We start from the raw sequence: 14,897 nt of genomic DNA, 5'->3' as shown, positions 1-14,897 counted from the left end.
ATGGAACCAATTCCAAGCCACATACTAAAGGAAATGACTGAAAGATTTTAGAAGAATAATGAAGAAGGTATATTTTTTAATTAGGGGAAAAAGCAATAATAAATCCCAGAGAATTCTTTAAAACTTACATTAAAAAGTCATGGTCAAACCATGAAGGAAATTAAACTATAGCATGACATTAAAAACTGGTGTTGTGCAGGAGAACCAGCTTGAAGCTCACACTAGGGTCATTCTTTTTTGAAAGTCACAAAAATGCTTTAATACCTTAAAAAGTTAAATGGGAAAAAATATAACTAAAAAAAAAAAAAGACTACATAGGAGTCACAATAGTATAATGAGTAGGAACATAAACTCTGCACCCAGACTGCCACGATTCAAATCATAGTCATGCAAATTATTGAGTTCCTCGCACCAACGGGCCTCATCTCAAATATGAGCTCTCATGGTAACATGCTACCTCCTTGATAAAGGTGCCATGGACAGTAAATAAGTTAATATATGTAAAGGGTAAACACTTAGACCAGTGTCTGGCACAAATAGTAAATACACTAGTAACATCTATATGTGAGTATTTGCCATTATCATTATCACTATCATTATTATCATTATTGGGATATATGGATGGTGAAGCATAGAAACAGTGGGAGAAAATACAACTATTTGACTTCACAGGAAAATAGAAGCACCCTACCAGATAAGTGTGAAAGGAGCAGAAATAAATAAAAAGTAGAAAAACATATGGATAACAAAAGAAATGTTCATCTTTAAAAATGAGTTACAGACACCAATATGGATAACACGAATATAATGTGATGGGGGGAAAAAGCAAGTCACAGAAGTTACACAGCAGATGACACCATTGACAGACCTCCAAACATGCAAAAGTAAATAATAAAATATGTAGATTTAGATACATCTATGGTTTAACTATAAAAAAAAGAAGCAAGAGTGTATTAGTTATCATTTGTATGAAGTGATCATCATGGAATGCAGGACTGTGGGTACTCTGAGCAGAGAGGGAAGCTGTGAATGAAGGTCACACAGGCAGCTTTTACCATTCCACTGAGTGGGGACACCTAGATTTTTAAAAATTACTCTGCATGTCTTATATAGAGATGTGATATATTCTTTGTGCATGTGAAATATTTTATAATAAAAAAGGGCAAACGTTTACTAATACGTTTTAAAGGCAAGAGAAGTTTGTTGTTTTTTTTGTTTTTTTTGTTTTTTTTTTTGTTTTACCTAACTAGTAAAGTTGTTTTTCTTCCTTAAAGCTCAATGGAGATTTTCTTCTTTAATGATAAGAGCAAATTAACTAGTTTAAGAATTAAATATATTTCAGGGCGCCTAGGTGGCTCAGTCACTTGAGCGTCTGACTTTGGGCTCAGGTCATGATCTCACGGTTCCTGAGTTTGAGCCCCGGGTCGGACTCTGTGCTGATGGCTGGGAGCCTGAAGTCTGCTTTGGATTCTCTGTCTCCCTCTCTCTCTCCTCCCCTCCCCCACTCATGCTCTGTCTCTCTCTCTCTCTCTCTCTCTCTCTTTCAAATGAATAAATGTTAAACAATTTTTTTTTTCATTAAAAAAAAGAATTAAATATGTTTCTAGAATGGTCAAAAGCAAATTCTACTAGCAGTGTACCCTAATTAAAAGAAGACTGTTCTTATCTGAGATATATCATCAAGCCTAAATAAGCAATTCTTAGCTATACATTTAGGACAACCAATATAATTCCTAGTGCTTACTGCCATTACTTCAAATGGGATAGCTAATATGATGCTTCTAATTCCCTGTAACCTATCCTCTAAATAAACACTAAATCTTTAAAAGGGTTATATAACTTTGCTTATGGATCAAATTACTGAGCACATTAGGCTACAAAGTTCAAACAGAAGATCTTAGTCACAGAATAATATTTATACTTAGTTCCACAAAACAGACAACTTGAACCAAACATAACAAGACATAATTACGTATAATTAATTATGTCATTTCCATTAAAAATTATGAAAGATACTTGCAGACTTTTAGACAACCCATACGCTCACTACAGAATCCATACATTACAGAATCTTATATATTAGGTATTACTCAGTCCAACCAATTCATTTTGCAGATGTGAAGACTGAGGCACAGAGAGCTTATGCCTTAGACAAGAAAAGGACTAGGAAAACCCAGTCTTCCAATTTGTTATCCAATGTTCTTTTTATCACAGTACACTGATTCCTTTGCAACATGAACATATGCACAAGGATGCAAATATATTAATGAGTCTGCAGTTTTTCAACTGGCTCTGCAAGTTGATAAACATCCCCACCTCAACTATGCTCATCCTGGCTCTCTACAGTGACCTAACTAGAGGGCATATAGATAGGAAAGATGGTAGTGTCTGCACTTTTTCCTTCTCAGTTACTGTGAGGCCAGGGCTCCCAGGGACCTGCGGTCCCTCAATTGCTGTCCTATCTAATCTTCTGGACTGTGTACAGGGAGATATGGCTCTGCCTTTCTTTCCTTATACACACTAATCTAAAATAAAATATCCACCTGTAATAGTCACTGTAGATCTCTCCCAACCCCAACCACGCCCAGATTCTCTAACAATCAAACTCGATATAAATTAAGAGAAATTAAATGAATAAATAAACAGCAAATAAATAAATAAATAAAAGTCACGGCTCTCTGATTTACACAAAAGCTGTCCTGATATTTTTTAAAGACTCTAACATGCAGCATAGGCTTATCTTCAGTGTTGTCTTAAATTTAACGTAGGTACTGAGGGAGTGGTTGGTTTTGTTTGCAGGTTTTTTCCACTTTAAACAAAATAAACTGACCTAAAAAAACATAAAGATTCATCATGTAATTTACTGTAATAGAACACAGTTATGCCATAACAGAGACTGCTATAGGGATGTATTTGTATGCAAATCACCTATTAAATTTCATCCTAAAAACAGGAGGACAGCCCTAAGAATGATGCTCATATACTGAAAATATAATTATAAAATGTATTCATATACTAATCCCTGAGACTGCTTCACAGTCCAGTCTTAGCATAAAGTACATTGTCTGGCATAAAATAGTCAACTGCTGTTGCAGGAGCATGTTGAGAAGGGTTCTTGTCATTCCAAAATTTCAACCATGGTCAGATTCTCCACCCCATTCTAAAGTGAGGTGACAATGAGTCACTGAAAGCTGAGTCCAGAACCTCTCTGAGAGTTCCACAAAGCAAGAAATCAAGCTGTCCATAGACTCTCTATACCATAATTCCTACACGTGTGTACTTTCCAAACATGAGAATGCTTTTTTTTTATATTAAAAAAAACTCATTTAAAACCTCAATAGTGGCTTTTTGCTAATAGGCATTTTCTCAGTCAAAAGCCATAAAAACACAAATACTACCATATGAGATGGTTCCTTTTTTTAAATTAAAGTAGAAATTATTCTTCATACTCTAGACTGAACATAAATATGTCATTTTGGACAAATGTAATGAACAGTGTACTATTTTTAGAAACAGAATCAGGTTATACCGTTGGTCAGGAAGCCAGGCCCTGAGAACACATGTCCTATACCAGCATTATTACTCTATTTCACTTGCAGTCATCTTCATATCTTACAAAACTCTACAGTTTGTGCAACTGAAGTCCTCTCAATGAAGTAAATCCCCTCTGCTTTCCTTCAGAAAGTCAGATATCAAGAAATTGTCTCGTGGTTTCCAAGTCAGCACTCAGCTGGGTAACCCATTCTTACAAATGCCAGGCAACAATGCCACACCAGGCTACCATGGCGAAATGTCAGAGATCGGGGTATGGTGGCCCAGGTGGCCAACTCAAGTGTTCAAGAATCGTGCAGGTGACATTTGAAAAGGTAAGAAAAACATGGCATTCTGTAAGAAAGAGGTAGGAATGTGATTTATTATACTTTTTTATTTTATTATAGTTTAGGAAATTGTCAACAATTATTTTATGGATAAGAACTTGACCATGGCAATAAAAAGTGCCCACAGAGAACAACAACCCAAAAAAAGCCAAAGAGTACTTCATCTGGTGGCAATCACATTGGCGTCACGTTCTTGGGGAAGGTAAAGGGAGGAATGAGGAGGAGACAGTGTAAAATGTGTGTTCAAGGCCAAATGAACCACTTGTGGGAAGCTCAGAGTACAGACAAATCAAGGCTTGGTGATGAGGAAGACATTTAAGGAGTTAGTTCCTTATCTTACCATAAGCCACTGGAGAGGTTAAAAAGGGAAGAAGGAGCAACAATTTTGCAGTTTGGGAAGGTCTTTCTGGGTGCAATATCCTTTGTTCAAGGCTTCCCATGTACTATTTGTGGAGTGCGTAAATGTGATGTCCCCTAAAAAAGGAAAGTTCATGGACAAAATGCCACATACTAACTGGGCATCTTTCAAAGCCAGATGAAACTGCATCTTCTTGATGATGCTTTTCCTGTCCCCTCCCTCTTATTCCAGTCAACAAAAATGTTTTGTTTTCTTCTCCCCTTTATTTTTAATCTTCCTTACTCATGATTTTTTTTAAACTGTACTGCTTCATTCTTTTTTTTTTTTTTTTAAGTTTGTTTATTTTAGAGAGAAAGTGAGAAGCAGCAGGGGAGGGGCAGAGACAGAGGGAGAAAGAGAGAATCCCAAACAGGCTCCCCACCACCAGCGCAGAGTGGGATGTGGGGTCAAACACATGAACCATGAAATCCATGACCTGAGCCAAAACCAAGAGTCAGATGCTTAACAGAACTGAGCCACCCAGGTGTCGCATACGTTTGATCTCCAGAACTGAACCTTCCATTTCTGATTCAGCTACTTGTCTCCACATTAATATTCTACCAGCGCCTCAAATGCAATAGATCTAAAATAAAACTCATTTTTTATCCTCACCCACAAACCACCTGAGTTCACATTCTTGCAATCACCCAGGCCTAACGTCTTTCCATCATCTTTTATTCATCCCTCTCTTTCACCATTTCCAATTAATTGTTTATTTCTGTCCAATCTATATCAGCAACACTCCTCCAATCCCACAGTCACTAACCTAGCTCTTCAGTCTCTAAGAAAAACTCAGGGCACCTGGATGGCTCAGTCAGTTGAGCATCCGACTTCAGCTCAGATCATGATTTCACAATTTGTCAGTTCGAGCCCCACATAGGGATCACTGCTGTCAGCACAGAGCCTGCTTCAGATCCTATATCTCCCTCTCTCTCTGCCCCTCCCCTGCTTGTGCTCTCTCAAAAGTAAACATTAAAAAAAAATATATCTTATAACCCTTCTTTATTAGTCCAATGGTTTCTTTCCTGACTGAGTTCACCCTTTGGATTATTAGATAATATATCTTATACTCCAACTTTGATTATAATATTTTGAGGACACAAAAGACTTCTATCTCATAGCTTACTAACCCAGTCCAAATTTTCTGGCCTAGGATTAAAAGCCCTCCATGTAGGGGCGCCTGGGTGGCTCAGTCAGTTAAGTGTCCGACTTCGGCTCAGGTCATGATCTCACAGTTTGTGAGTTCGAGCTCCGTGTCAGGCTCTGCATCAGGCTCTGTGCTGACAGCTCAGAGCCTGGAGCCTGCTTTGGATTCTGTGTCTTGCTCTCTCTCTGCCCCTCCCCTGCTCACGCTCTGTCTCTCTGTCTCAAAAAATAAATAAAACATTTTTTAAAAAATTTTTTAATAAAAATAAAATAAAATTTTAAAAAAGTCCTCCACATTCCAGGCCACACCTAATCTTCAATCTTTTATCTTCACACTATTTCCCTTCAAATAGTCTCCAATGATTTTCTACACCCACCCTCTCTATCTGACCTGGTAAATACTGGGTGCTCAACACAAGTTGATTCCTTCCACATCAGTTTGCTATATTCTCTTTCCCCATCTATCTCGGTTTGCAGGAAAACACTCTATCATTCTATATATGTGATTATCACATAGGAAATTACAATGTTCATGGAAAAGCCTACAATATCTAAGAAACAGCAAGGACTGAGAAAGAAGAGCAGTGGCTGAACTCCAATATCTGAAGAAGAAGGCAGTGACAAGCAGGATGCCATACAAGCTTCAGAACATTTGAAAAAGCTGGGATCATTATACCTGGGATGATGGATGCTAACAGCCCATCCGAATTCTTCTACATGATCCATTTGTCTAATAGAACTTACAGTCTAGTGAAGAAGATGAATACATATGGATTTGATAATGCAAGATGGTAAAATCATGCTCCAATCAGGGTACAAAATGTCTTGAAAACACAAGGAAATGACAATTCTAAGAGGTGAAGAAAGTTTCACAAAAGACCATGAGATGGAGCCTTAAGGACAGGTTCCAAGAGAAAAATATTCCAGACAACAGAAGCAGTCTAAAGGAAAGTAGAGATGGAAAATGCTAGACATGTGAGAAACAGGAAAATACAGAACTCCCTCAGCTATTACTATTTTGAAAGTCTCTAATTATTACTTAAATAGTTTCAATGAATTCACCCTGAAGAGCTATTTGAGCTGAGCATTCTAATGCAGTGAATTCCTAAAAATATGCAGACGATTGTAGGATGGATCAGTTGTCATTAAAAAGGATTTTCAAGTCAGGTGGATCCTGAGCTGCGTTGTAACTCCTGAATGTGGTGCTAACCCCCCCCTCCCCCCCATATACTCCCCAAAGGCTCCTCTTCAGCATTCCTGCCTCAGTATGAATGAACTGCTCTAACATCCTAGGATCCCAGTGAAGGTGGCTTTTCCACACACAGTGCAATCAAGAGAAAATTATACCTTTTAAGGACTAATAACCCCACAATACAAAATGTAAAAATGCAAAATCAAACCACGTAAATGTCTGCAGTCTCTACTACAAAGAATTCTAGAATTAAAAGAGACCTTAGGGGAAATCTGTGTCAACAATGTGACCCACACTATGTCTATTGCGTTCTTTCTCTCGGGAATTTAGGATCAAGTCTCAACGTATCAGTCTTTCCTTGTGCTTGGAACCAAGGGACACGTAAATACTCAGGGGCTGCTGAACAGTCACATTCAACCATGAACACAGGAAAGCGGAAAAAAAAATGGTCAGCAAAGAAAGAACAGTGAAGCAAAGAAAGGCAAACAGTAGAGAGCAGGAAAGTTCCAGGTTTTCCAGTCCCTGGTCCCTAATAAGGTCTGTCTGCATTTGGCTCCCATCAAATTTCTTTCTTTCGTTTTCTTAAAACTAGTTCATGTTCGTTTCTGTTACTTGCAACAGAAGCTTAAATGAGGCAATAACCAACTCCTCTATAAAGTCAATTGGTTGATTTATTACTGACCTACCTTTTCTATAATTTCTTTTCTCTTTATTTGCATTTCCTTAAAAGCCATAAACATGACTTTGGTATGCTATAGAGAAAATATGTGAACAAGGATCAGGAATCACGCTGAGCATTTTAAAAGAAAATCTCACTGTGCCCAGGAAGGAGAAAATATAGAAATACTCAAAGTAAAGCCTTGAGCAATTTGTACAGCAATCACAGATGCTAACTAACAAGTAGTAAATGAAATAGCTATCTGATTGCCCTCCTATCCAAACTCAATTTAATTCTGAGTAAACCAGATGGGTAGGTCCAAGTATGATCAATAGGGCATTTTGTAGGAATGTAGGGCATTTCATCTGGAATGCCTCCAAAGAACTAGTCACAGGCCTCCAACTACAGAAAAGTTTGGGTGCCCTACAGTGGTATCCCTAACCCAAACACAAATTCCAAAACTGAATACCAGACCATCTTAGGGCCTGGGCTTAGCTGTCCCCAAAGAGCAGTGAGACATTTACGCCATGACATAACCAGCACCTTCTGATATTAGAGAGGGAAAGAGAAGGTAACAGAAGCTTACTGTCATGGAACTCTGTCAAGGTGTGTGCAACTGTGTGCATATGCCAGATATCAAGATGTTCCAGAGGCAGATTCAGGCTCCCCAAACCTGGATCCATACCAATCATTTCTGACTACAGGTAGACCAGTTTAACATGCATAGCAAGTAAGAGTTGACAATCAGAAGTCTGAATCAATGTAGTCTGGGTAACTGCAGCATTTTATAAACAAAAACAATATTTCAGGATCCTGGAGTGAGAAGGGACACGGAGACTATGTCCAACTTCATCACTTTACAGAGAAGAGAGCTAAACATCTGAACCGAATCCCCAACTATAATAAGTAACACGGCTGAGATAAAATCAAAGAATTGCAACCAGATAATAGAACCAAAAAGCATTATTTCCTAAAGTTCCTCTTTAATGGTTGAAATTTCATTTGTAACTTAAAAGAGATGAACGTATTCGAATAGGGAAAACCTATGAAACTATTGTTGGGATCTTCTTTGCATATTCTTGTTACTTGGGTTTAGCAAAACAGTAAAGATTTCTGACCTAATGGGTTAACACTTCAGCTAAGATATTAGAACAAGCACCTTTAAAAGCCACAAAACCGTGAGTTGATTCAAAATCTAAATTATGTTGTATGTTTGCAACCTTGGCAGACAGGCAGTTTAGGCACTGTGACAAAATTCTCCATGGCAGAGAGCTACTTATTTTAATATAAAAAAATTCCAGACGTTCACATAGGGCCCTAATAAAAGTCACCAGAAATTAGACTTATATGTCAGCAGGGACCAAAATTAAAAGAATGAATGTTTAAATGGTCCAAATATAAATTTGGTGTTCAAAATTGCTGGAAAGGGGCCACAGTACAGTGGATTTGGGTCTTCAAGGGCTGCTTTACCACAAGTATTAGGTAAGTCAACATATCACTGAAGGAAAAAGAAAAAGAAACCATATTCCCTGGCAGTACAATCCACTCTTTATCGTGCAGCACAGTATTTTCTAGAAGACCACTAATAAAAAGTGCTGTTAGAACCTGTTGTATTTCCCAAGAAGTACTATTAAAGGTACTCGTAAAATACAAATTCATAAAAGATCTTTAAAAAAAAAAAACAGTACTAATCAACAGTACTGAAAACAGTACTGTTTTCAATCATGCAATTGATATCATTGCTTAAATTAGTATTTATAAACTGCACATTTAATAAAATTAAACATTTAAAAAGCTCCCGTTAACCTAAATTGGCAATGTTATAAGTTACCTGAATCCTGAAGATTTTTGTTATAGACGAGACCAACTTTCAAAATCTATTTTGCCACCAATGTTACAAATGGAAATATGAAGAAAAAGACCAGAGGGTTCTGAACATAATGTATGCTTAATAGAGTCAGCTTTCAACTAATTTATAAGTCCTAATTGTAAGCCATATCTAATGTTGACAGTTTAGTCTACTGGTGGCAAAACCAAAAGCAAACTAAAATTTTCTAATCTCAACTGAGGAACTAAAATTTTTGTTCTATCATTCCAGAAAAAGAAATTAAGAACTGAGAAGCTCTGATGATTAGTAAGTTACTCATCACAAATAGCAACGTTCGTGCAATTTCACATTTACCTAAACCTACATCTGTAATCTCAAATCATTACTTTTTATAAATAACCTTACGTAAAAGAAAAAACCCTCACTAATATTAGAAGAAAACGATCTTCAAAAATTATCGTGTTAAGACCTCAGAATTACCACAATTATAGTCCTAAACTAAGGAATGCAGGAATGGTACCTTCCGTTCACACTTTCGTTCACTTTAAAACAATCCACTGTAAAACTTACAAACCAGACTCGGATGCTTTTTTCCCCTTAAAAACAACAAGACTGGTACCTGGCATACTCGGGGTTTTGTTCGGTTTTGGCCTATTAGATACCAGCGGGGCCCGCGGGAGTCTGAGCCTGAGCCTGAGCCCGAGGCGCGGGCGACGCGGCGGGCGGGAGGGGGGGGGAGCGGCAGTGCGCCCCCGGTGTCCCCTCCTCGCCTCCCGCCGCTCCCGGCGCTTCCTCCCGGCGCGTCGGCGCCCCACGCCCCTCCTGGACGCCCGGCGGGAGGCGCGGGCCTGACCGGCGCATTCCCACGCGCCCCGGCCCGTTATCCGAGCGGGCACTTTGGCGGAGCGGTCCTGCGCCGAGCGGGGGCTCCGGATGGCCCCCTGCGCGGCGCCCCTCCCCTGCCCCCTGCGGGCTGCCCCGCCAAGCCCCTCCCCGGGGGCCCGCGCCGGGCGAGAGCTTCCCTCGGGCTCAGGTTCGCGCCGGGGACGAGATAAGGTGTCAGCGAGGCAGCCAGACGCCTCCCGTAGGCGAGGGCGAAGCCAGCTTGACCTCCTTCCATCCACCCACCCCCCAACCCCACACACACACACACACACACACACACACACACACACACACACCGCCCGCGCGGGGCGCTCCCCTTCCGCGCCCCTCCTGAGCTCAGGAAAGGGGGGCGTCCCCGCAGGAGTCTGAAGGGGGAGCAGCCCGGCGCTGGGAGGGGATCAGGGGTCGGGGTCACACCTCAACTCGGCAGGGTTGGGGTGGGAAGGGGGAGGTGAGGCGGCGAAGGAGCCCGAACTTACCTGACTGCGCGGCTCCCCGCGCCGCAGTCGCGGCCAGCCAGAGGCAGAGGCAGAGCGAGAGGGGGCGCGGGAGGGTCCGCCGTGGGCGCATGGAAGGGCCGGGGAGCCGCCGCCGCCGCCGCCGCCGCCGCCGTCCGAGCCTCGCTCCCTCCCTCCCTCCCTCCCAGGCTCCGGGCGACGGACGGGGCGGCGGGAGGCATGACGGGAAATTCCTGGGCACGGGCAGCCGAGTCCAAATATGAGCATGGGAGACGAGCGAGGGAGGATCGCGGAGCGCGCCCGCCGCGGACGGGGCCCGCTGCCCGGCCTCGGCGGCCGCCAACTCCCTCCTCCTCCGAATCCTCCTCCTTCACCGCCGCCGCGAGGCCGCCGGCCGCCGAGCGCGAGCGGGAGGTGGAATCTGTCTGCCAGGGCGCATCCCTCTCCAGGGTTGAGGCCCAAGAGCAGAGCCGAGCACCCCACCCAGGTCCCACCTGAGACCCCTGAAGGGGCAGAAAAGAGAGAAACCACCACGAGGAGACCGGACAGCGAGCCAGGGACCCGCCGGAGGACGTTTAAGGGGTTTGAGGAGACTGTTGCGTTGCCCCTAATCAGTTGAGAGCTTTGGGTAACGAGGGGATGAAAAGATCTGGCAAATACTTCTCTAAGTGTGGGAGGGTGAGGCTGGCGCGGCACTGTGCATTCAGGTGAGCCATCCAGCACGCAACAAACAGGCGTTGTAATTCTTAAAACCACCCACCCGCATTCCAGGTGAGCGGTCCCTGGACACCAGGTGTGTGTGTTCCGCGGGGTGGGGGTGGGAGGGGGGGTGGAGGTTCTTAGACAAAATTACAAAGCGACTCTTCCCAAACTAGTATTTGAATACTATATATGGACTTTAGGCAAGCTACTGTGACCTCAGTTTTCCTAACAGCTAAATGCTGATGTTGAGACCAGTCGGCCTTTCCTCCACCAACCTCTCTCCAGCCCTTACACTGGTTCTGTATTTGCTGTAGCTCCTCTAAAAGGCAGTGTTGAAATTTATTCCAAAGGTGCTACTTCTGATGACCGAAATGTCCGTCCCAGATGTTTAATTACAGGCCCAAGCCAGTAAGTAGTTCCCTGACTTTTCTTTGGCACTGATAACTCCTTCAGTAATCAAGTCCAAATGACCCTTAGCTTTTTAAGACAACATAATTATGTCTTGATTACTATAATTTATTATTTTTTTTATTCACACTAACGGGACAGGCCCTGGAGATGCAGGATGTTATATGATTACTTATGTGCATTTTAAGATGCTACAGAAATGATTTATTGATGCAAAATTCTTACGGGGTAAATGTCAAACAGATTTAGAGTGGATTATTCTAATATGAACTGAAGGATGGTAATTTGCGCATCACACTGCTTGTTTTAAAATGCTTTGTTTGAAAATCAGAAACTTCGAAACAAATTTAATTCTGGCAAAGAATTAAGGCCCACATGTGAAAAGCCAGTCCATTTACAAGGGGCTTCCCTTAAATCATCTGGTACTGACAAGCACAACCTCCCATGAATTACTCCTGGCAAATGGGTGGATTTCAGCCTTCATGTACTAGCAGTGATAATGGGACTGAGGGCAGATGACCTAAGTAAGCTAGGGGTAAATAAACTGCAAGACAGTAAATGAGGGATTTAAAAGACACATGGTATTATCATTCAGTTTAGCTCCCCAGAAGCTGGGCAGTGGGAAGAGGATATTCAGGAAGACTGTCGAGTATTCCCTCCCTTTCCTCTTCTTTGTATCTTTAACTGTGTATTACATAAGCATCTGTTTTTCTTAATTCCCTTACAACACCTAACATAGTTCTTTGCCCAGAGTCTAAGGAGTTGTTTAAAAAGAAAAGGAAATGAGCACAGTAATTTGTGGACTGACTTACAGGAGCGCTGAGCTGAGTGTAAGGAAAAACTTGTTTAAAAGGACTGTAATAATTAAGCCATATGTAAAATAGTTTAGTTGGGCTTATATACAAACACGTAAACTCATAAAGAATGCATTGTCATACAACGTAGTTCATATTAGTGTGAGTGGAGAGTGAAGTAATTGTGTCAATTCTGCCGACTTGACAGAAAAGCAGCAGCTGTTGTAAAGGCTTCGAGAAGTCTGTTGAAGAGAGGAGAAAGAGCTAAGGTTACTTGAATGCATGACAAGTGCCGGGAGCTCTGCTGGTGTTTTACACCTGGTACTTTATGTAATCCCTACAAACATCTCTGAGCTTATTATTTTTCATCCCTATTTTACAGCTAAGGAGACTGAGGCATAGATGATAAATTACGCTACTAGGAAGGGGGGAAGTAGTATGGGGGGATCAAGCCTCATTCCAAAGTCATATCTAGTCTTTTGACTGTACTGATCTGTCCTATTCTCCCTACATTTAAAAGAAAAAAAAAAAAAAAGGCACTCAAAAACTGTATTCATCAGGCTCTTGCGGTTTGAAGTAACCGTGTGCCCTCAAGTTGCCTCAAGTCACAGGGGTAAAGGATACATGTGGAAATAAGACCTGAAGCTTAACCGGCTTGTCAGGTCGTCCTTTGTGGGCCTGGGAGGTGGGAGCCTGTGCCTTTGATAGGCATCAGGAACCAGAAAAGTACTACCACATTCTGACCACATTCCTATGAGCTTTGTACCTGGACGACTGAGACTTAAATCACGTATTTCACCACGTTTTCTCTAATGTCTTTTTTATTATGATCTTAATACCAACCGCAGCAACATACTACCTTAAGCATTGTTTGCTTTTCAGACAAAGGACCCAGAAGAAGAGGTTACTGCTTCCCCTGCTCCCATCCCTCCCCCTGCCCAGCGATGTGCTGGTAAATAAATGTTGAACAACCAGATCTGGAGGCGGGAGATCTCAGCTGTAACAAAAACCAGTTTATGTGGTGCCAGTGTTCCCACCGACCCACGGCAGAGCTGGGAAGAGATGCGCGCACCAGCTCTCGGGCCTGTAAGGGCCAGCCCCGGCACACCTCTGCGTCAGCTCTTTGTCAGATGCCTTCAGAATGCGGCCATAATTCAAGGTGCACAAACAACCGCAGCTCTTTCCGTCCTGTTCCCACTTACTGCCAGTTCTCTGTCTACTATCAAATGTCCCCGAGGAGAGAATCTGTCACCGTTGTCCTTTTAGGGGAAAGCTCTCCTTGGAGGCTATCTCGGAAGCCACTGAGCAGCCCATAGGCTGGCTACCTCTGAGCCAGGTGTCCTCTCCTGCTCCATCTGTGGCTAGGATGGACGGCTCACATGCTAGACAACATGGTCACCCATGCTGAAGAAACAGACTGCGTTGCTACCTGCTTGGCGGGTTGTGGTCGGGGCGGCCTCTTTTGAAAGGAGTCTGTAAGCACGACAGGCTTTCAAGCGGTGGTCTCTCTGACATGCTGTTCTCAGCTCTTCAGTGAGATCCTCTCGGCCACTACACAGAGCTTTGGGACAGCTTCTCCTCCACATACCCCAAGGAACATCTTGGGTAGATGCCAACAACTGCAAACAGGACAATGGACAGGTTAGGACTGGATAGGATTCAAAAGCCCCTAATTTAGGGGGAGAAACCCTAAGTTGGTACTTAAGTTCAGTGAACATTTATCAAGTGCCGTTGTTTCAAACCAATAGCGATGATTGGAGAGTAAGGAAATCATGTCATAGGAGGATGTCCTAGACGATCCAGGAGAAGGTGTTCCAGACTACACTCAATCCAAACTCCACAGATTCTGCTTTCCTAATCTGGGAAGTAGAACGGCATGACTCAGCTCTGCCGAGAACACTTCTATATTGGTAGAAGCGTGCCCCTTGCCTCAATGTGCTCGGGTGGGAGTGGGGTCGAGGAGAACTATTCTCAACAACGTGAGGGACACAGAGTCAATACTGACTGGCTCACGGAGACACTTGAAATCTTCTTTTACACAGTGGAAGCCATCCCTTTTGTTAATTCTGGAGATAGTTGATGTATTCCCACGATGGATGCACGACCCGATTCTCCCAGCTTTGGATATGTGGCCGCGCTACAACAAACAATAACTATTTTGACAAGATTTTCAATATTGTAGACCATTAAATAATCCTCTCTAGACCAGCGAAGCTGCTTGACTGTTAGCAAGATCGTATCATGTAAAGTGATATATGCTACATCAACCATATACACCTACAGAAGAAAAGAGAGCGAAGGGGAAGGAGCGAGAATGAACAGTTGAAACTGCACAGGAAAATTCTGATGGGAGACTTGATTCTACTTTCATTCAGTCTCTTAGTGCTTCTTCTGTCGAGAGCATCTAACCCCACAGTGTGTGCATCCAGTGTTTACAGGTATTTTTCGAACCACGCACAACTTGCCCCTGACTGCAAACTACCTCCTTCATATGTTCAGCCAAAGCAGTTGCAACCTGATCCAGTAGTAGAGGAAATCCCGGCTGTGCTGG

The 14,897-nt window shown here is 42.5% G+C and overlaps 2 protein-coding genes across 8 annotated transcripts in view; one reads left to right on the top strand and one right to left on the bottom strand.

Moving 5' to 3' along the window:
- The window catches only part of MSRB3 (methionine sulfoxide reductase B3), a 174,926-nt gene extending 164,217 nt beyond the window's left edge, over positions 1-10,709 (bottom strand). Inside the window, exon 1 of one of the 3 annotated variants that reach the window (XM_060657052.3) lies at positions 10,464-10,709. In XM_060657052.3, the coding sequence (XP_060513035.2) occupies positions 10,464-10,709 (246 nt within the window). Of the gene's footprint in view, positions 1-3,529; positions 3,619-9,718; positions 9,984-10,463 lie in introns of those variants that run through there. The other 2 variants (XM_060657054.3, XM_060657055.3) reach the window with 2 other exon arrangements.
- Positions 3,801-14,897, top strand: part of LOC132694113 (uncharacterized) — a 34,281-nt gene continuing 23,184 nt past the window's right edge. The window contains exons 1-2 of one of the 5 annotated variants that reach the window (XM_081796200.1): positions 10,708-11,213; positions 13,229-14,784. In XM_081796200.1, coding sequence (XP_081652326.1) covers positions 10,708-11,061 — 354 coding nt within the window. In that variant the 3' untranslated portion in view covers positions 11,062-11,213; positions 13,229-14,784. Of the gene's footprint in view, positions 3,867-10,707; positions 11,214-11,271; positions 11,553-13,228; positions 14,785-14,897 lie in introns of those variants that run through there. The other 4 variants (XM_081796198.1, XR_014137958.1, XR_014137959.1 and 1 more) reach the window with 4 other exon arrangements.

This window comes from Panthera onca, chromosome B4, assembly GCF_046562875.1.
Source record: "Panthera onca isolate mPanOnc1 chromosome B4, mPanOnc1 haplotype 2, whole genome shotgun sequence".
NCBI lineage: Eukaryota > Metazoa > Chordata > Mammalia > Carnivora > Felidae > Panthera > Panthera onca.
This window is presented reverse-complemented; position numbering and strand designations above follow the sequence as displayed.